Source organism: Nilaparvata lugens, chromosome 11, assembly GCF_014356525.2.
Source record: "Nilaparvata lugens isolate BPH chromosome 11, ASM1435652v1, whole genome shotgun sequence".
Classification (NCBI taxonomy): domain Eukaryota; kingdom Metazoa; phylum Arthropoda; class Insecta; order Hemiptera; family Delphacidae; genus Nilaparvata; species Nilaparvata lugens.
The window spans coordinates 31,674,696-31,697,752 of record NC_052514.1 but is presented as its reverse complement, the minus strand read 5'-3'; the positions used below and the strand labels follow the sequence as shown (position 1 = coordinate 31,697,752).

At 32.6% G+C, this 23,057-nt stretch overlaps 1 protein-coding gene and 1 long non-coding RNA gene across 3 annotated transcripts in view; one reads left to right on the top strand and one right to left on the bottom strand.

Annotated features, from left to right (window-relative positions):
- LOC111054934 (blood vessel epicardial substance) overlaps positions 1-23,057 on the top strand; it is a 107,036-nt gene that overhangs the window by 78,317 nt on the left and 5,662 nt on the right. The window contains exons 6-7 of the mRNA XM_039437390.1: positions 382-493; positions 6,817-7,038. Coding sequence (XP_039293324.1) covers positions 382-493; positions 6,817-7,038 — 334 coding nt within the window. The remainder of the gene's footprint in view (positions 1-381; positions 494-6,816; positions 7,039-23,057) is intronic.
- On the bottom strand, positions 876-23,057 carry LOC120353515. Of its 2 annotated transcripts, XR_005572428.1 has the most exons (5): positions 22,912-23,049; positions 21,996-22,084; positions 20,895-21,037; positions 6,847-7,032; positions 876-1,121 (listed from the first exon to the last, which is right to left on the bottom strand). It is a non-coding gene; the product is annotated as an uncharacterized LOC120353515 (long non-coding RNA). The 2 variants fall into 2 exon arrangements; XR_005572429.1 differs by lacking the exon at positions 21,996-22,084 and having other exon boundaries at positions 22,912-23,057.

Here is a 23,057-nt window from a genome sequence, read left to right as displayed (position 1 = left end):
GTAAATTTTTCATATGTCCGATTTTTACTTACTTATTACTTACTAATACCATAGAGAAACAATAGCATAGATATCCCATGGTATAGGGCGTTTATGTCGCAACTTTTACTGTTATCTCAAGCCGATTACTGTTGATTATTGTCGATTTTTACTGTTTTGTTGGGGTGAGAGTGTATGAACGGCACAATATGAGAGACTACCAGCGTCACACAGCTTCACGGGGAAGAATTACATGGACTATTGGCTTGAGATAACAGTAAAAGTTGCGACATAAACGCCCTATACCATGGGATATCTATTTTATGCTATTGTTTCTCTATGCTAATACTTTAAAATAATATGAGATTATAGGCTATTTGTAAAAAGTGTTGTATTTTGCAGGTGACAATAACAGCCGAGGAAGACTGCATGTATTTGTGTTGGCCTAAGCTCAGGTTGGACAGGGTGCTCAGACATCGGCCTATGCTTCAAACTGTTCTTTCAAATTTGATAGGTCAGGCAGTAAGCTATAGCCTACTATATTGTTATAGCCTAACTAGTTTTATACTGTATAATTATTCTGAGGGAGAGGAACTCTGGATATGCGAAAAATATAAATAAAATAAAACAAAAACACTTCATTAACATGGGCTCCTTTTTAATTAATAAAACAATATGAAAAATCTTAAAGCACCCTTTTATATTTTAGATTTTTATATTGTTTTATTAAAATAAAACAAATATTCTTCTTTCATTTATATTTAAAGAAGCCATAAGAAAAAAAAATAAAATGCGAAATATATCATACTATCCAAAATACAATAAGTTTATTAATCTAGATTGTAATAGATGATATTGATTCAAACAAGATTGAGAGAAATTTTTCTAAGAAATTTGCATGATAGCTTCATGAACCTACCTCATCTGAGTAGTCCAACCAATTCACCACGTAGAAGGTATCTTCTTCAGAGTCTCTTTTTCAGAGAGAGTTCACTTTTCTTTCTCAGAGAAATTATGTGTTTTTCAAACTGAAACACACTTTGTTTCTTCCCTTCCTCTTTTCTGTTCTCCATATATTTCATAGAATTCTTGTGGTAATCTTGGACAAACAATGTTCTCCTCCTCTTTCCATGCACTTTTTCCTGCAATACAGTGGTTAGATCAGAAGATCAGTATGTTTAATTGATTCATGTATTCAACCAGGCTACCTTCATTTAAATCACAGTAATAAAAGGATTTTCCTTTAAAAATTTTGAAATTTTCAATCGAAAATTTGTCATCTAAATTGAATTACTTAAAGTTTGTTTTGATATAACTTTTTAATTGAATACCTTGACTTGACTTACTTTTAGAACCTATTTCAGACTGTGACCATTTTATTATGTATTATATTTTTTTGGACTCAATAGTGAAATTCAGGTTTGAAAGTTGGTACTATATCTAATTAAAATTAGTTAGATAGTTTTTCTCTCAGTAGACAAAGCTAGTTATTGTCTCTCAGTATCATTGTCAGTAGACAAAGCAAATACGAGTAGCTCTATCCATTTCCAACTATTTTGCCAAACCGATGAAGTACCAAAATATTTTATCTTAATTATGAGATATTTGATAAGATGAATTGTAGCGTATGCTCTCTATCATGTTCCAAAGCTGATTCACAAGTAATTAATTTATTTATCTAGCCTTGACAAATACTTTATAGATTGTTCATATGTTCAATTTTTTCATAAGAACCAATGGTATTCTCTTTCTTTCCAACAGATCAGAACTTAATTGGAAACCAAGACTTACATCTATTAAGCTAATATTCAGCTATTGAGAGCTGTAAAGGTATTGGCTAGAAAAATCCTTTAGGGTCACTTTCTCCAAAAAAGTTAAACTCAAATTCTAGTTTAAACGATCAGGTGACTCACTTGAAGCAAATTATAATAATTGCGACCGTACCTTGATCAAACTAGTTCAATACTTGAACTAACTTTGGAGGAAGCCACCCTAGTGTGAGATCTACTATCAATTTAAGTTGAAATTGATTAACTAACCTTTGGCCAATGCTAGATTTCAATCAAAGCTCTTCACACAATGATATAGCAAATCTCTACACGATTGGCCATTGATTAATAAAGCCGTGAATGTGCGTGTTTTAATACTATATTGTATTGTGTGAACTTGGATGATAAAGCATTATTTTCTAGTTATTCTATTTCTTCTAGTCTAGTAATTCTTTACTGTAAGCTATTTGGGTTTAGTATTTAAGGGGATTATTGATTTTCCATTTGAGTATTTTGATAGCACTTCTTAAAAGTTTAATTTCAAAAAATACAAGCCACTTTTACTTTTAGGGCTACTTATATAAGTAGCCCTAAAAGTAAAAGTGGCTTGTTTTGTTTTTTTAATTAACTTTTAAGAAGTGCTATCAAAATACTCAAATGGATAATCAATAATCCCCTTGAAAACTAAACCCAAATAGCCTACAGTAGAGAATTACTAGACTACAATAGAAATTAATGCTTTATCATCCTAGTTCACACAATACAATATAATATTAAAACACGCACATTCACGGCTTCATTAAACAATGGCCAGTCGTGTAGAGATTTGCTATATCATTGTGTGAAGAGCTTTGATTGAAATCTAGCATTGGCCAATGGTTAGTTAATCAATTTCAACTTAAATTGATAGTAGATCTCACACTAGGGTGGCTTCCTCCAAAGTTAGTTCAAGTATTGAACTAGTTTGATCAAGGTACGGTCGCAATTATTATAATTTGCTTCAAGTGAGTCACCTGATCGTTTAAACTAGAATTTGAGTTTAACTTTTTTGGAGAAAGTGACCCTAAAGGATTTTTCTAGCCAATACCTTTACAGCTCTCAATAGCTGAATATTAGCTTAATAGATGTAAGTCTTGGTTTCCAATTAAGTTCTGATCTGTTGGAAAGAAAGAGAATACCATTGGTTCTTATGAAAAAATTGAACATATGAACAATCTATAAAGTATTTGTCAAGGCTAGATAAATAAATTAATTACTTGTGAATCAGCTTTGGAACATGATAGAGAGCATAGGCTACAATTCATCTTATCAAATATCTCATAATTAAGATAAAATATTTTGGTACTTCATCGGTTTGGCAAAATAGTTGGAAATGGAAAGAGCTAATCGTATTTGCTTTGTCTACTGACAATGATACTGATAGACAATAACTAGCTCTGTCTACTAAGAGAAAAACTATCAAACTAATTTTAATTAGATACAGTACCAACTTTCAAACCTGAATTTCACTATTGAGTCCAAAAAATATAATACATAATAAAATAGTGACAGTCTGAAATAGCTTCTAAAAGAAAGGCAAGTCAAGGTATTTAATTAAAAAGTTATATTAAAACAAACTTCAAGTAATTCTATTTAGATGACAAATTTTTGATTGAAAATTTTAAAATTTTTCAAGGGAAATCCTTTTATTACTGTGATTTAAATGAAGGTAGCCTGGTTGAATAAATGAATCAATTAAAACCCTTAAACGCCCGAGTTTTTTTCAATTTTTTTTATCACTTTTTCCTATGTTAGACGATAAAACTACTCTTGAAAACAACCTGAAAATTAAAAAAAAAAAAATGTTCACTTATTTCATAAAATATTTGAAAAAATGTCATGTTGCCATATGGTAACACGGGGCGAATACCATATCAAATGATAAAAATTAGTAATAATTCATTATGCTCTTTATTTCGATCAATGTACATCAAAATATGTTTGTAAATGATATTATATGTTTATTGATATGTATAAATATGTGAAAAGTTCAATTTTTTCATATGAATACTGTAGAAGAAATGTCATTTTTTTGTGTGATATTCCATAAAACATGGAATGCAAAGTCCTACATTGCACTTCTGACATCCAGTACGAACACTTCCAGTGCAATTGGGTCCCGCACATCTTCTTCTTTTATTACCCTCATTCTGGATGATGAAATGATCCAGTCTATCATACCGAAGATCCTCGAATGCAGGTGCTGCTTGTGGACGCATGCTTCTTCTTCCACCAACTTGAGGTTGAATTCCAAATGTTTTCAAATAAAACACTGCCACATTTCTTTTGAATTTCAGCTGAGACATTTTTTGCGGATGGGACATATTATGGAGATGCCAAGCATTCTGATAGCATACATCAAAACACCAGGAAAATATTGACCACCACCATTTCTTGCTGCGGACACTGACCCTGTAGCGATTGATATTTTCATCCATGAGATCAGTGCCACCCATAAACTTATTATACTCACTTATTAGATATGGGCGCTTGACTAAAACAGTTTTCTTTTCTCTTTTCGAATACCTGTTCACATTGACAATAGGATTGATTCCATGTATAGTAGATGCAACAGTTACTGGTGCATTATCCTGCCAACGAGCAATGAGTATATTATCATTACTAACACTATATTCATAAAATCCTCTCTCCTTTGATTTGATGTCTTTCATGGAAATTATGCTGCAATTTTTGGGTACACGGTTCATTCGAATTGTACCAGCTCCTTGATAATGATTTTCTCTCAAATGAACCAATAGGTCAACACCAGTAAATAAATTATCAAAGTATAAATGGTAAGGAAGGTCTTTTTTAGGGCCCAACTCATTTAGCATCCTCACCATCGGCGCAGCAGCTTTTCCAAAGTCCTTATCATATGAGTCATCATCTGAATGAACAGACTTGCCTTGATAAACTTCAAAGTCCACTAGATAGCCATTAAAAGTATTCAAGCACCACACTTTGTATCCAAACCGTATCGGTTTTCCTCTAATAAATTGTTTGCAGGAATTCCGGCCAAAATATGCTATCATAGATTCATCATAAGCTAGTTGTTGCACAGGAACAAAATTGTCTCTAAAGACTCTATGCAGCTTTTCAATGAAGGGTCTCAGCTTCCATAGTTTGTCAGATGGGTTGATGTTATTGTTATCTGCAAAATGGAGGAGATTCAATATTTGAATTTGAATAAATCGGTTTCGTCTCATAGAATTGTAAATAAGCTGGTTCCTTGTATCCTCTGCTGACTCCCAATAATATCTCACACCTGGTAAGGAGTTGTAACCCGAAATTGTGAGTATCCCCAGAAAACACTTTTGTTCATCAATGGTGATATTTGGGTCTGCAATATTCTTGAATGCAGCATATTTTTTTATTTCCTCAAACATAATATGAAAAAGTTCTGCATCAAAAAAAAGTTCAAAAATCTCTACAGGAGAAAAATCAGAGTATTTTGAGAAATCACTTTCCGGAAAAGTTTGATCAAAAGGAACAGAGAAAACAGAGTTTTTAGTCCACACCCGAGATGGAAGAGAATTAGGTTATCTTCTACTATGTGTTTTTTTTTGTTTACTAGTAGATGATGATGGTGAGTCATCCTTGGCAGGATCAGAAGTCATGCGAGATGAGTCCACATCATATCCATCCCTCTCATCATTTGTGAATACAATCTCAGCATTAGCTGCCAGCTGTCTGCTGCTAAGATTGTCGATAAGCCCGCCTTCATCCTCATTTGCAGAGTCCTCATCTGATAATCCAGCAGCATCTGGTGGCTCAATGAAGATGCTGCTGACTGCGTCTCCTTGATATTCATCTGACTCCAGCTCATCGATGATTTCTGCCAGTGTCAGTGGCCTGAAACATAACCAGAAAAACAAAGATCACTTTTCATGGTATTAGTAACCCATTTATAAAATAAAAAGAAATTCGACAATTTTCTATTTGGAATTCATTCATTGAGGTACTCAGCTATGATAGGAAATGCCCACTTATTACCCATATATGGGATATATTTTGTAAGAACCATTTCATAAAATGTCCATAATAATATACAACTTGAATCACAAAGCATATATTTTGATTACATAATCCAAAATGTGTGATACAAATAATATTGTAACAGTTGTAAGTGATTTTGCTTTGTTATTGAATTGATATGGTAAACGCCCCGTGTTACCATATGGTAACATCCAAATATAAATGCTTATAATATTGATAGAATTGGAGCAATCAAGCCAGGATTTTTTTTCTACCTTCTTTGATCCTTTATTTGCAATAATCAATCACATAAGAACAATAATATTGATTACAATGAAGGATATAAATGAACTTACCTGTGCATGTCAGACATAACCTCAATGAAGATTTTCAAACGTCCATAGGTCAACACTGAACAAAGAAAATGGCCGCCTAGTGACTGGAACTCGTTTCTACAATCTCCCCCTTCCATTACGAATGATCACAGTGTTACCACAGCAATTCTACAAAATTAGAAAAATATCCCAATGTGTGCATGTTGCCTGTTACCATATGGTAACACAGGGCGTTTAAGGGTTTTAACATGATATAGGTTATAAATATTCATAAATAAAATAATTCAAGGAATTGCTATCCTTGTCTATCATTCAACATGCGGATAGTGCTATCTCTTTCTCGCTTTGCTCTGTTGCCAGATCGTCTTTTAACAATGTAGAATTAATAATTAATTAACAAAATATTTCATCTTAATTATGAAAATTCATCATGAAATTATTGAAAAATATAAATTATTGCATAATAAAATATAATTGATTATTTTAAACAAGAATGAACAGTTAATATTACATCAATAAACCTTTATCAGCTACCCTCCATAGAAGGCATTGGCAAGACATAGGATCGGCAACGTTGCTCTCCTAACTTTCTCCACTGCCATTATAACGTGGACCTCACTATAGTCATTCTTTTTAATAACAAAAAAGTGACTCAATATTCACTTCGTTCGTGATGGAAAACAACATTGAAGAATAATGTATTATTATTGATTTGGCAGGTAAAGACATCACGCAAAAGCTGTACTCACTGAACGAGCAGCTGGGCACATCATTCTTCACGAGTGACCTGAACAAGGCGGCCAGCTCGGATCACTGGAGACATGTGATGGAGCGCAGTCTCAGTGTGGACGCCGTAGACACGGGGACGAGGGGCCACGTCAGATCTGTGTCCTGGAAGAACGCCGACAAGGATCGCAGGAACTCACTCGGCTTTTCTGAAAGTAAGGGGATCTGTTGAAATTCACATCTCAAAAGACACTCAAACATATGATAAACATACAAAAGAGCCTATAATAATTCAGGAGTATGTAGTTATTTACGGTATTAATCAACCTTGACATCCATGAAGGTGACATCATACGGAGACGAGAAGTCAGGTCAGATTCGTGTCCTGGAGTCCTGGAAGAACACCGACAAGGATCTCAGGAGCTTGCTAGAATTCTCTTTAAGTAAGGGGGCTTCTTGAAATTTGAGTTTATTGGCACCCAAATACATATTAATAATATAAAATTTACACTATGAACAGAAATATAGTGGAATCCCTCCATATTAAGGTGAAGTAGAAGCGATATTGTCAATTCCACATAATTTGGTTAAGCCAAACTAAAGTTTCAAGCACTTACTCAGGCATCATCATCATTGGTCTTTTCGGTTGGACTTTCTTCTAGTCTAAAGCTGGGTTTACACCAAAGTTATTAACAAAATGTTAATAACATAATCATTATAGATTCTATTAGATTGAACGGAACTTCACAAACACATTTGTTCATCATGTGTATGATAAGTTATGTTCAATCTAATAGAATCTATAAGGATGATGTTATTAACTTTGGTGGAAAGCTTAAGTTTATTCAACTTTTGAAACTTGTTTCATGTAAACCCAGATTTACTCTTCAGTGATGATAGATGCCTTGAATGCATTGAAACATTAGTTTGGCTCGAATAAACCATGTGGAAGTGACAATATCGCTTTTATTTTATAATAATAATAATTATCATACAAAAGGTCCATAACAATTTAGTTACATAGGGTTTTAATTTACTTTTATGAAAGGGACATCATAGCATCAGGAATAAAGTGTACCAAGAAGAATGATTGGGTTTTAAATGGTTTGAATCAGCTTCAGACATTGTTCGCAGCTCTTCAAAGTGCCATTCCTTTATGTTACTCAAGACTTTTACTTAGATTCTACAATTTAATTAATTAAATTAACAACGAATTAACTCTAATTTTTTAGTATATATATATATATATATATATATATATATATATATTACGTTTTTGTGCCTGTTGTGGGTCCAGTAAAATTTCAAACTCTTATGTAGTTCCCCGGGACCCCCCATTTTAAATTTGATCAGATAGTCACAAAATAAAACTATTATGTTATACCTGAAGAACTTGACTTGCTGAATGGTTATATTCCACTCAATTATGATATATTCATCCATAATTAATCTAGATCCTTGTGAAGTTATTCACCTCATGATGGTCCTTTCTAACCTCCAAAGTGCTTATATAATTCTGCTATATAAAATCTACTCCTATGTTGGGTCTTGAGTGATTTGGCGCCAACATTGGAGTTGCATCCAAATTTTACTCCTCAAGAAGGTCCTTCAATATTATAATTGCTGCGTGAAATGTGCTCCTATGTTTGGTCCGCTGAGCTATGTTGCCAATTCTCATATATAGTAAATAAATTCCACTCCTCATGAAGGTCCATCAAACGTTGCCATACTTCGTCTTTGTAATAATGATTCGAGATTTGTTTGAATCAACCAGCAACCGGCTCCATGAACTTGTATTGCACATAACTCAAAACATTCTGTAGAGCATTGTCAATAGACTAAGATTTTCATGTTGTCAGAATATGTAAAGGAAAAAAATTGTACAAGCACCGTTTTTTTATGCATTTAAAGTTGATTAATAAAGTTGATTTATTTATTTATTTGAGGTTGCATAATAAGTCAAGCATGCTCAATAAATGTAGAAATCTAGGAGATTACCCTGAAAACCCCAATGAGCTGTATCAGTTGAAGGGAATTACCGAATTAAGAGCCATTTGCACAGTCAAAGCTTAAACTGAATTTAATCAGCTGGTGGCTTAAACTCAAAATGTAACACATTATAACAAACAAGACTTGATATGGATTTAATCCAGTTTAAGATGGAATTTTCGTTTAAACTGTCACTGTGCAAATGGCCCTTCTATCAATTATTGGAAATTAAAAAAAATGTTTTTGACTTTCTCATCAGAAATTAACCACACTAATCTTAAGGTATGAACATCTGAATAAAATTGGGGAATGGCCATGAAATTCAAACTTATTTGCTGGAATAATATCAAGGTTTCGATTGTTAAAACTGAATGAAGACTTTTGGGCAGCATGCCAGGTCTTTGAATGAATTTTAATCACAATACCATCTTTACCGAACACTGCCTATTGTTATATTGATTTTAGAATTATTTCGTGTATCAATAAATTCAGTTTATTGCAGTGACATACACAAGAAAGTACAATAATGAAGGACTACTGGAATCATTAAAACATCGAATGCTACAAACTGTTACTACATTTACATTATAATGAGCAATGTTCTCCAACATCTTCCAAGTATGACAATTATTCCTTATAGAATATTAGTGAGTCTAACTTCAATCTCTAGAATATTATCAAATTATCTGATATTAATTGATTTGTATACGAAGTATTCATCCATAGAAGTGTAGGTTCATTCCTTAACACAAGGTGGGTCTTTTGTTTAAATCTCTACAATTCGTGTTGGTCTGTTCAATGGTAAGAATATACTCAAGTATGTAATTATATAATGTATATATTTATTAATTATATATGTAATGTATGTATTTATGTAATAGAAATCTTAATTACTGCATCACTGTATATTATATAAATTGTACCTGATTGGATAAAGATATGAAGAAACATTTGAAAAATATGATTCCAAGCTCAGAAATGCTAAAAATGCATTCATTTTTATATATATGTTAGGATTTTACGGTGAATCACCGCCTTCCTTCTTTTAGTCGGATTTTCCATGTTTGTCGGTCATTCCACTCCCCATCTGTGAGATTTCTAGCCTCCATGGCGTCGTCCACCTCGTCTCGCCAAGATCGCCTTGGCCTCCCTCGCTTCCGTCTACCCAATGGGCTCCAGTCCGTCACAATTCCGATCCACTTACTTGCACTAGCCCTTCTCACGTGCCCATACCATACCAGTCTCTTGTCCTCAATGAACTTCATTATATCCGATTGAACTTTCATTCTGTTCCTAATCTCTTCATTCCTTACTCTATCCAACCTGGTGACCCCGCAACACCTTCTCCAATACTCCATTTCCACAGCCAGAATCTTACCCCTATTTCGCTTGTTCGTCACCCATACTTCTGCACCATATGTCATTATGCTTCTGACTATTGTATGGAATATCATCTGTTTGGTCTTTCTGTGGATACTCTTACTCCAGATTATGGGATGCAGTTGTCTTATACAACTTCTAGTTTGCCCTAGCCTTCTCTTTATTTCTTCATCTGTACCCCCCGTTTTGCGTAATAGTATAACCCAAGTATTTAAATTTATCTGTGCCTTTAATTTCAACGTCATCGTCTACTTTGAGATTCTGCGTGACTTCACTATTTGTTTGCAAGTACTCCGTCTTGTCTAGGTTTATTTCGAGCCCCGCCTCCTTGTATTCTTCCTTCAGCCTACGCATCATGTAACTGCATTCATTTTTCCATAGAATAAAATGAGAACTCAAAGTTCAGCTGAATGTCTGGTAGGGAATACGGATATTTACTCTATTTTTATTCTTAACCAGCATCACATTTGAAAATGCTTATAACTTTGTTAAATTTGGACAGATTGATTTAAAATTTAGAAGAATCTCAAATATATGAAAAAAACGTTCACGACTTTTTGTAGAATTTTCCCATGACTCCTTCACCTTCCTAAGCCGAAAAAACATAATTATTATGAGAGTTGTGACGCTAGGCAAAATTTTCAAAAGTCGCGCTTCGTTCAGCTGTCGCCCGCCAAGGAACTGAATTGGATAACTTTTCCGCGTAACAACGCTACAACGCTATTAGGTAGTTGAACTTGAACCGGCAAGTTCAAACGATATGCATTCATTTTATCTCTCTATAAAAGTGGAAGCTGTAGATAACACCAAGTTACTTGGAATACAAGGTACTGGCCACGTGCATCTCGATCTTTTAATGATCAGAGTCGGATGATCAGTGTGACATCATTGGTACTCTAAATATCTATTCTTCCTATATTTCCAATGTTAAATTTAGCAGCTTTGTAAGTCTTTTTCTCAAAAAGTAAATAACTTTCAAGTCCCATCGACATCTCCTACGACTCATACAATATTTATCTTTAATTTTTTTTAGAAATTCAATACTTTTGGACGACTGGATCTTTCAGAATGATTGATTTTGTAAGAGCCTACATCGAATACCTGTTGCTCTCTTATTGAAAATTAACATGCTTTTCCTGGCTCTTTTGTAATTCAATTACTCAATGCTAATGAATTCGATAAATCGATCATTGAATAAGGTATTAAGAACATGAAACATTGATTGTACTATTATTTCTTTCACAATCCTTTATCTTGTCTGTGTACTGTATATCATATGTAGAATCAATAGAACTTCTTGCCTAATCCCTTAGGAGGAACTCTTTTTTCAGGAAAATTATGGCTTTCACATACTTGATGAGGAAATAGTTTTCTGGTTGAATCTTTCTAATTGAAAACTATAACAAAAAATATAAGGGCGAATATTATATTAAAGCATGGATTGCGCGTGAGGAATTCTCAATAATTGTATTGAATACTTGATCTCGTATTCTGAAACACATATTTCTAATTTAATTATTTGTAAGAGGAATTCTCAATTGGTACTTATTGTAGAACTCTCATTCTTTATTTATTTGTGAAAGGGAAAATCAACTCTTCATGATTCAATAATAATGAATTTAATGAAAATGAATCATACATTGAAAAGTATGCGTATGAATATGAATTCATACTATAAGTATCCTACAATATATTCCTTCTAATAAACTTGATAATTCTATAAGGCAAGTGATCGGTTGAATTCCTGTTTGAAAGAATAGAAAGGATGACAATCTCTTTAATCAACTCGGAGGGCATTTCAATTCTAGAAATTGAACTCTCATAAACTTAAAACAGGATAATGTGCGTGGTAAATTCCAATTATTTTCAATCTCCACATTATTTTCCTATACCGGAAAGATAATATAGTTGGGCATATTTTAAGATATTTTTTCAAATAGCAAATTATTCAGTTTATAATGCATTTATGAATGTGAGTGTTATACTATCACCCCATACTTTCTTTTGTTCCATATATTGGGGCTTTCTACCACATAGAGTGTGAGTGATGTATATGTGATAAAAATTATGTTACTAGATTGTGCCTTGGTCACTGAGTGTAAATAATTTTGAAACCAATAAAGTTCTTTATCGAAAATAAAATTGGAATTTAATTGTTGATCAATCCAATTGATTGGTAATAACAAACGAAATCATCAAATATCATAATATAATATCATAAGGGAGGAAAGTGGTGCGCTTATCATCTTCATCCGTTGATCATCCACATTCTCCTTTCAAATCACTGATGGAATGCCCTGCACTAACAACCTTTATTCTCTGCAACCGCTCTTGATTTTACTTTTATCTAATTAATATTAGCTTTTCCTTTATATGTCTTCTGCATTGAGATTGGTATTAGAATCAATTTTGAAAGGATAGATATTGGTTGAGTTTGCAGAAGAATATCACAATGAACAAAGGAAACAGCTCGAATGTGTACAACGTAATAAATAACGAGAAAGCTCGAAATAACTATAAAGTATTCAAGCCAAGCCTAATTATTATGCTGATAAAAACAGTGATTGAAGAAGTATAGGTCTATATTATCACTCAAAGTATTACTAGGAGAAATAGGCTACATTCAGTACCTTTTTTCAACTTTATAATTGTTGGGGTATTAAAACTTTGAATAGAAAACCTCCAGTAGAAAACCTTTGAAGCCATTCATCTTTTCAAATGTTGACAAATAAAATCTATTCATTCATTCTACGAGTATCCCTTCTCGTAGTAACAAATGAGAGTTCTCTATCTCCAAACCGGTATGCCCTTACATTATCGAGAATTCTGGAAGATCTAGGAGTTCAAAGGTGATGAATTTCTAAAAAAAATTGAAGATAAATATTGTATAAATCGTAGGAGATGTCGATGGGACTTGAAAGTTATATACTTTTTAGAAAAAGACTTACAAAGCTGCTCAAGAAAAAAGATAAATATTGTATGTGACCGTAACACACAACTATCACCTGGTTAAAGTATGTGTATATCATTTTTTTCCTGAATTAAGAGTGCACTCCTAAAGGATTAAAGATGTTGAACCGGCAAGATGTTCTACTGATTCTATGTAATATACAGACAAGATATGAAGGATGTTGAGAGAAATAATATTATACTCTAATTAATGTTTCCACGTTTTTAATTCCTTATTCAATGATCGCTTTATCAAATTGATCAGCATTGAGTAATTGAATTACAAAAGAGCCAGGGAAAGCATGTTAATTTTCAATAAGAGAGCAACAGTTATTCGATGAGCAGGCTCTTACAAAATCGATCATTCTGAAAGATCCAGCCGTCCAAAAGTATTGAATTTCTAAAAAAATTAAGATAAATTCTTGTATTAATCGTAGGGGATGTCGATGGTACTGGAAAGTTATGTACTTTTTGAGAAAAAGACTTACAAAGTTGCTCAATTTAACATTGAAAAGATAGGAAGAATATACTTTTAGAGCACCAATGACGTTACACCGACCAGCTGGTTTGGATTTGTCAACGCGCATCTTTTCGTGGCCAGTACCTTGTATTCTGTATACCTTGTATTTTGTATACCAGTACCTTGTAGGTACATTGGATAACACCTACTTTTTTCCCAACTTTTCTTTTTCTTCTGCTTCTCCTTCTTTGTCATCTTGTTCTTCTTTTTCTCCAAATTAGAGAATTCTTAATATTTGTCCTTTCATATTGAGTGATAGCTCATTTTACTCAGCTCTTCAAGGCGGTTTCAATGCATATTTCGGTTGCCTGACAAAACCTCACTAGTACCTCTAACCTCACCAGATAGGCTATGTATATTTTAATGAATTGCACTGTTGACTTATTTATTACACTGTTGAAGTATTTTTGGAGCAATCCCATTCCAAAAAGTTGAGTTTATAATCATTTCATTAAAATACACATGTCTGGTGAGGTTGGTCGTGGCGAAGGCATGCGTTAGGGTTAGGTAAGGTTCAATCAGGTAACCGATATGCATTGAACCCACCTTGAAGAGCTGAGTAAAATGAACAAATAATTAAATGAATGTTTATTTCCCCCCAAAAAAAACTACAAGATCAATTACGCAACATATTAGATAAATTACAATAAATTACATACAAAACCTAGTTAGTTACAAAAAAATTTTATAATGTGTCCTCTATTCTACTTGTTTAGTTTTTTCTGTGTGGAAATTGACCTACTCCACTATGGCATACCATGTTCTAGAGTAAAATGAGCTATCACTCGAATTGATAAGATAAATGATATTGAAAATTATTATAAAATAAATGAAATAATAAACAAGAATAAATTGTAGAAATAAAAAAAATACTGAATTCAAAAACCATTTTTAATTTCAAATTATTATGGGGGTTATTCATCCACTCATCCATGTGTAATAAGTTAATTTATTATAGGTAATAAATTTAATTAATGCAGAAAGTATTTGTTCAATTCTCTCATTACTCACAAAGATGTAGGAAACTAGAATACAAACAAAAAATAAATATGAAATCCACTTTCAAAAATGAGCAAGCCTTTTTTTGTTCACATTCTTGAAAGAATAAGAATAAGAATCTATATTATCATAGACATTGTTAACAATGCATTGATAAATGTCAAAAATAGGTACTAGATATTACATAATACAATTAATATATACAAATAATATTAGCCTACAAATATTTGGTCCAGTCAATTACATGAAATTCTTGGATGTTATATAACTTTCAGCTTTCAGTACAGTTTTCAATTTCCTTTTGAAGAATGTAAGAGGCAGTGCCTTAATTTCTAGTGGTAATGAATTGTACAGTTTAACAGATGTGTACAGAAGATTTTTTTGTGAAGTTGTGAACCTGAACTATTGAACTCTGATATTATTCCTATTTCTGGTTTCATATCCATGACAGTCACTATTTAATTTAAAAAAATCCAGATTACTTAACTAACACTAAATAATACATACAAAGAATAGACAGTTAATATTCCCAATTTTGTGAAAAAAGGTTTACAGTGGGTCCTCATATCAACATTACAAATCAATCTAATTGCTTTCTTTTGGAGTATAAATATTTTTGAGACATGAGTACTAGAGCCCCATAATAGTATACCATAGGACAGTAAACTTTGTATTTGAGAGAAATACACATTTAATAATATATTAATATCTACAGTTAACTTTAACCTTCTCAGCAAGTACAGTACCTTTGCTATTTTTTCACTAATTAATTCTGCATATGTGGTTGCCAATTAAGTTTGGGATCAAGAACAATACCTAGAAATTTTAAAGGTTCAGTCCCTACTTCATTGTTTGAATTTCTATTATAGGTGAACATAATAATTACTAGCACAACAATCATTAAGGAGTAGAGAGCTATCAACTAGACAATTTTGTACACCTGCTTCGGATTTACAACTAACTTTGAGACCAAAATCATCAGCAAAGAGAAATCCTGCTTTATCAGTGCCTTCTATATTACAATTATGTTGTTAATATATATATATTAGGGAGTATTGATCCAAGTATGGGCCCCATAATGAACCTTTCTGCCCTTAGAGAATTGACAATCTTTGTAAACAAACTGGTTGCGGTCCTTTAAATAGATTGATTTTGAATTGCAGCCATAATAAGAAAATTTTTCAAAAAGTATGTTATGCTTAACAGTATCGAAAGCTTTAGACAATATGTCATATGACCTAAAACTAACAGATAGACCCTTCTCCAAATCATCAACAACACTATTAATTTACTAAACTTGTTACTGCATTGCTAGTATTTCTACATGGCCTGAAACCAAATTGTTTTTTAGTAAAAATACCAAAGTTTTCAAAATTATTTGAGATCTGGTCTTGCATTATGGCCTCAAATACTTTGGATATCACAGGTACAATTGTTATTGGCCTGAAATAAGGCCTGATTATATTGGCCTGAAATATTGGCCTGAAGTTTTTCTTATCACCTTTTTTATGTAGCCTACAGGTATTACCTTAACGTTTTTCAATACACTTGGATAAATGCCCTTGTATACTAAACAATAATTTATAAGGTAACTCAAAACTTCACTTATATAAGGGGCAGATATTTTTAAGACCTTAGAATTAATACCATATATATCTAAAAAAACTTGAATTACTAAGACTACTTATTTTCTGGTACACATAATCTGCAGTAACAGGTTGGAAAAAAATGGTACATTGGGCCTATTGCACTTATTGATGTAGTGAGAGCTGAGATGTTCACTAACTGGCACATTTTCACTAATTTCCTCAACTTTTTCAATGAAAAAGTTGTTAAATGAATCAGCGTTGTTATCATCATGTGAATCAATAGCTTCATTGTTGACATTTGTAAGAATTTTAACTACCTTCCATGCAGCTTGAGTTTTATTTTTTGAGTGCTCTATTTTGTTGTTGAAATAATTTATTTTTGCATTCTTAATAGCAATTCTATACTCTTTCTTACAGCTTTTATATTTATCTCTGAACTGATTAGTCTTAAAAAATTTCAGTAAGCTATAATATTCATCACAACTATGTTTGAGCTTTATTAATCAGCAGTATACCATCCATCATCCAGCTTAGGCTTACTAACTTTGAAACCTCTAAGAGGATAAGCAGCATTAACAGCTGACATATACAAATCAAAAAACTTCTTAAACTTATCATTCGCATCATTAGGCTAAGCAAATACACCACACTCCAGTGTATGATACTAATTAATTAACCTAACAAATAAATAAGTGTTCTGATCATTAATTAACTAACCTATCTAGCTTTTTGTTTACACTAGAAAAACTTTGAGAGTCATTTTTCACATTTATTAAATATTTAAATAGTAGGGCATGATGATCTGACAGTAGATGTGTATTGATAACTCGGGTCACATGTCTGCTATCATGAATATCACAGTCACAACATTATCAATACAGTGACCTTCATTCAGTGTGCCTGGTCTAGTGATTTCATTTTTGTAGAAATATGGATACCAAAACATTCAAACAAATTGCAAAGATCTCTATTAAAATTATCATTTACATTAAAGTTGACATTGAAATCAGCACATAATATTAAATTATAGTTACATTTATAATGGCACATAATATATCATTAAGACAGGATAGAGAGTTGTTAAAAAAACTAACATCATTATTATAGGGTCTGTACAATGACAAAACAATTATTTTTCATTTGGAAGTTTAATTGCAACAGCTTCACAAATCATTTCTATAGAAAGTTCCTTTACTATGCTTAATTCTTCTAATTTCAATCCATTAATTAAAAAAATTGCTTCTCCACTATGTGTGGAATTTTTCCTTCCATAGAAGGACCCAAGTTCATAGTCAGGTATTGTGAGACAGCTACAGTCATCGTTTGTTAACCAGTGTTCAGCAACAGTAATTATCCTAGCATTAGGCTATAGTTTTATAACATAATAAGAGGGAAATATATTCTTATTTGTTTGATATACCCTGGACATTCAAAGATATGGTGTTTAGAAAAGTTTCATTAGCTGTTTATTCATCTTAGTCCTAGGCCCAGGATTGGTATTGTTTGCATATCACTATCACATAACCTAGCTACATTTGGACTGTTGTATAAATTAGAATTGGAACCGTTTTGGGCGTATAAGCCTGTGGTACTTTTCTGTAAGTTGAGTAATTCTCATTGATTGAATAAATAAATAAATATCCATTCCTATCTTTAGACCTATTAAAAGAGTTATTTATGAAAAATTGCATGGCTGAAGAGGAATGATTTTAGGACTAACTTGACTTTTATGATCTAAATATTTATTTATACAATTGAGAATTTCATTGCCAATGAGCTTCTTACCAATTCTATCCAGGTATATATTCATTGTATATATCCTAATAGAATAAGATTCTTGTGCAGAATTAGTTGAGCTTGTAAGTAGTGATAGAAATGAAGGAATTACATTTACGATTTTATTTTTTGTTACATTTATTTATTTCCAATCACTCAATTATATACACTCTGTGAGTAGTGATGCGGTTTACTTTTAATTTCTACTTTTGATGTGTTTTATTCTTGATTTCGTTTCAAAATGTTAATAACCTTAAAGCATTACTAAATCTCATAAGGAAATAATTGTAAAAGAAGCAAGCTAAATAGTACAAGTAATTATAATAATTCAAGTACAAGTTATAATTCTATAACTGACTTACCTTTCAAAGTTGAATTCGAAAATTTATCACTGCTTGAATAATCTTTTTGGACATTTTGACACAATCACAACAACACAAAACACAATATCACTTTCACTCTGCACTGTCTGCAGACAACAGACAGCTGACAGACAAGGACTAGACAAGCATATTCCATTCACAACAGAAACGGCGCCAACTTCAATACATAACCTCAAATCAAGTTCAGTCTGAATAAATGGCGCGAACGCACAGACCCACGGGAGTGAACTATAATACTCCATTACGCAAACGCCATCACATGATAGGTCTGTGGAGCTACTAAAGATGCTTGGACCATCTTACGCGAACGTACCAACATGAGTTGTAAAGATTTATGCAAAAGACCAACTTTGTGTTAAGGAATGAACCTATATATATATATATATATATATATATATATAATATATATATATATATATATATGCATATATGCATATGCACTCATAGGCCAAGGTTAATAGTTATTTGTGCAACTAGTGCGCAAAGTGACAGTTTGCTGCATCGAAAGAAACGTTTACGCACGAGCCGTAGGCGAAAGCGGAATGGTTTCTTGAGTGCAGCAGAGGAACTTTGCGCACGTACTTCACATTACATTTTTCCTACAGTTACCATTGAATATGAGAAGTGGTTGATTATAGGTAAAATGATGGCTGAAATCCATCAAATGTTTGTCTGTATAATTTTGTTATTAATAACAACTTTAATTTATTTTGAAATCTTGATAATCCAATTGAAAATTAATAATCGATAAACTAATTTATTCAAATCAAAAATTAAATTAATCCAATTAATTTGAATAATTTTGAGTAAATCTTAATTTCTAAATAATTTTTCAACCAATCAATTTATTTTCAACCATTTTTATTTATTTGAAAATCAGAGAAAATATAGATAGAACAAATTCGCATTCAAAATACATGACAATAATGTCAACAATGTCAACAGCTGATTGGGATGGCTGCAAGATAATATGCAAAGTATTAAGAGTACGCAAAGTAATACTTTGCGCACTAGAGCGGAAAAGTGATTCTTTGCGTTTTGTTATCAGTGCAGGAATGGTCACTTTTCAAGGTAACTGTACGAAAAAATAATTTTACACTAAATATGTTAAAAACTAATGGACTCAAGTAAGTTCTGGAGCCACTGATATGCCTCTTCTGCAGCAGCATGAACTTCTGTCAGCCCTCCATGATAGGAGTGTTATTTTTTAGTTTCTTAGGGTGTGATAACATTGAATGTGTATATGTGCAAGTTCACGTCAAATCATGCATGAGCCGAAATCAAAATCTGGAAAGTGCCATTGAAACACTTTGTCACTTGCAGGCAGCTGCTCACACTGAAAGCAACTAGCAAGTGCACACTTTCAGTGTGAGTCTTCCTATATTGTTCTTTCCGGATTTTGTTTCTCATCTGCATGCTTGGTCATGCATTTAACCAATCGTGCACCTGCTCATATATACATCCACTGTGATCACACCCTAAGAAACTGAAAAATAAGATTTCATTAATCTATTTATTTAATCAAGCAAATACAATATCCAGAAACGAGAACCAGGTTAGGATTGCCTAAATTTTCTTAGCTATGTCTAATGATTCTGCTCAAATAGTCAAAATGTTACTTCATTCTTCAATTCTTCGTTGACTATGAAAACCTGTGTCAGTGGGGTATCAGGATACCTCCCCTTAGGCGGGATCCTACTTTTAAGTATCAGAGCCAGTGACCGGTACAGTGGAAATATAAGTCTCATAAGTTCTAATGGAACAACTCACACTCAGCCCGGCTGAGCGAGTATGGATAGTCCCATTTGAACTCACGGTAATAATATTCTCACTACATCGAACTGCACGTAGGCCTACACTAATACTGATATGTGGGAATAGGCATTTAGACTCTGGGATGACAGTAGATCTTCCTTGAAAATAAAGACTCATCCTTCAGTTCTGCCAGTGAGTAGATGATCAGTTCCTTCACCATGTGTTTACTTTCTGGTCTCAGCATCTTTCACGTACTTTAGGAGTTGATTGAATAGTTTAAGCGATTCAATGTGAAAGCTCTTCTAAGTCTGTCATTCTGCTTAGTAGTATATGAATAACTGAAATCAATATACTAGAATTAACTTACTTAGTTATTTGAAAACTGGCTACTTTTTTGGGACACCTATATGATAATGCAGAGGTTTGTGGTTTTGTTACAAAATTAATTCACTTACACATTCATAGACAGAATAAATATGTAATAATATAGATGGTAAGATCATTGGTTTTGGGCAATAAGTAGCTAAGTTCAATGTACCTACAATACAGGTATTCTAGGCACCTTGGGCTAGGCTAATTGAATTGATGTTCAGTAAAGCCTAGTCAGATTTTACAAATTCACTTCTCTATATCCATATAAAAAATATAACTGTTGCAATCTACCAACAGTTAATGAAAACAACTGAAAATAAAAAGCCAAAAGTAAAAATAATAGCCAAGGTTGTTATCACCTTTGATTTTCCCCACAAAATAACACAACTTGAACCATGTGTCCCTGAAGACTGCGAGTATGGGTTGCAGGAATGCACTAAGAATTTCTGGACTAAGGATTCCGTCATAGTTTTGATTAAATGACGATAACATTCAGTGGTATCTGAAAAGAGAGCATAATAAAGAATGTATTTGGTTTGGATTTGATTACAGCAATTATCACTATAGCCTATACTGCATTTTGTCTAAATTATAGTATACTATTTCCTGAAAGTAGGGAAGCAAAGTATCAATCATTTTGATTCAGCCCAGTATTCACACTCAATCCTAGATGATGTACTAGTGAGTACAATAGGCGAGTAGGTATTACGGTAGCTATTCAGAGCACTAACTCAATTAATAAGTACGATCCAAAGGAACTATAATATTTATTCCAAATTCAATTCTGAAACATAATTGTTCTGTTATTTCTCATCCAATTATTTTTTTTCCATTTTGTACTTATGTAAATAAATAGAATTGTTCAGTTAAGGACTTGCGGCCTGCAAATTAATGTATTAGAAGACATACTATCAAATTATAACACATAACATAATAATACAGTAGGCTACCAATATGGTACAATGAATATTGAAGCCTGATAGTATAAAAAGCAGAAGGTATTAAAGGTATTTGTTACCGTCAACCGGGGTGACTTTGTCCCACCTCGCGGAAAAATATTCAAATCAGTTTATCTCCGATTTCTGTAATCCGAAATCGATGTTGAACACTGATAGCCGTAGCCCTGATCATTATCGAGGTTCTACAATCGATATATTGGTTGAATTAACGACATAAAACCAAACTGCTTGCTTCATCTTGTGATTTCATTGTCAGAAAACTTCGTGTTAAAAAACGTATTTCTAAAAAACTTATGATATTGGTGAGTACATATTATTTTGGCCTTTTTATTACTGTATATGTTAATTGGTATTTGTATAATATCCATAGTTGAACTGGGTAGGGTTATGTTACTAGTTAAACACAACGAGGTCACTTTTAGGTTAAACTTGATATTATGCAAATACAATTCAAAATATGATAAATATCAAAAACTCTACCTAATAAAACAAAATAATTACCTTGCTTGAGTTTAATATTCATTTTTAGCTGATTCTACAGCTGAAGCCAATATGCCTCGACGCTAAAAAAAATCTTTAGGCAGCAGAAACTGAAATATAAAAAAGTTGTGATTTTTTGAAGTGGATTTCATTTGTTTTCAATGTCATTATTCATTATTGACTGTTGGTTTACCTTAGCCTAACTCTTGAAAAAGAACTTTTTCAAAGTGAGACAGGCAAAGTCACCCCAACCCCTGGTTGACATTGCCTCTTAATTTCAAAGAATATAATATCTTTGTTGAAGTGGAGAAAAATATCAACATTTGTAATGAAAAATACTCATTAAACATTGCAGAATACAATAAAAAATATTGCAAGAGATTTGTTGCAACTCAAGTATTGATTGCAAGCGGTTTAAAATCTCAGCTCCCCGAAATTGGGACAGTCACCCCAGTTAACCGGTAACAGAATAATACAGTACCGATTCGGTAAAATGAATATTGCAGGCTGATTGGTCTAGAGATATCATCTATGAATATTGATAGATTACACCCGAAGAAAAATAGTCATTCCTGAATTTGAAGGAAGGTGTTTCATCTTGAAAGAAGACTTGAAGAAGTACAACTATATCGCGTTTATTGATATGACCGTTGAAATATAATTTTTAAAGTTTTAAAACCAAGTAGAAAGTAAGGAACCTAATATTGAAACTTTTCTGAACTCATCTTTCAATTTACTATAAATAATTTAATGCACAAATTATGATTTATTCAATGGACAACACTAGCAAATTAAAGATACCTATAGCTTTAACTCTTTAATTCACGAAGAAAATTAAAATACGGTAGGCTATAGTCCTAGTGTTGTAACCTGCAACCAAGAGTTGTAGGCTACGTTAAACTAGGTACGCTTTGCAATATTTATATTTCATACCTACCTCATTAATGTATGCAGCACTTAAATTTGAAGAAATCGCAGATAAATATAATAAAATAGCACTAAATTTTAGAAAATATTTATTTTTATCTTTATCAAAAGCACTCCGGCGTCTTACATGTTCAGCCTGTTGATTCTTGCAGCAGA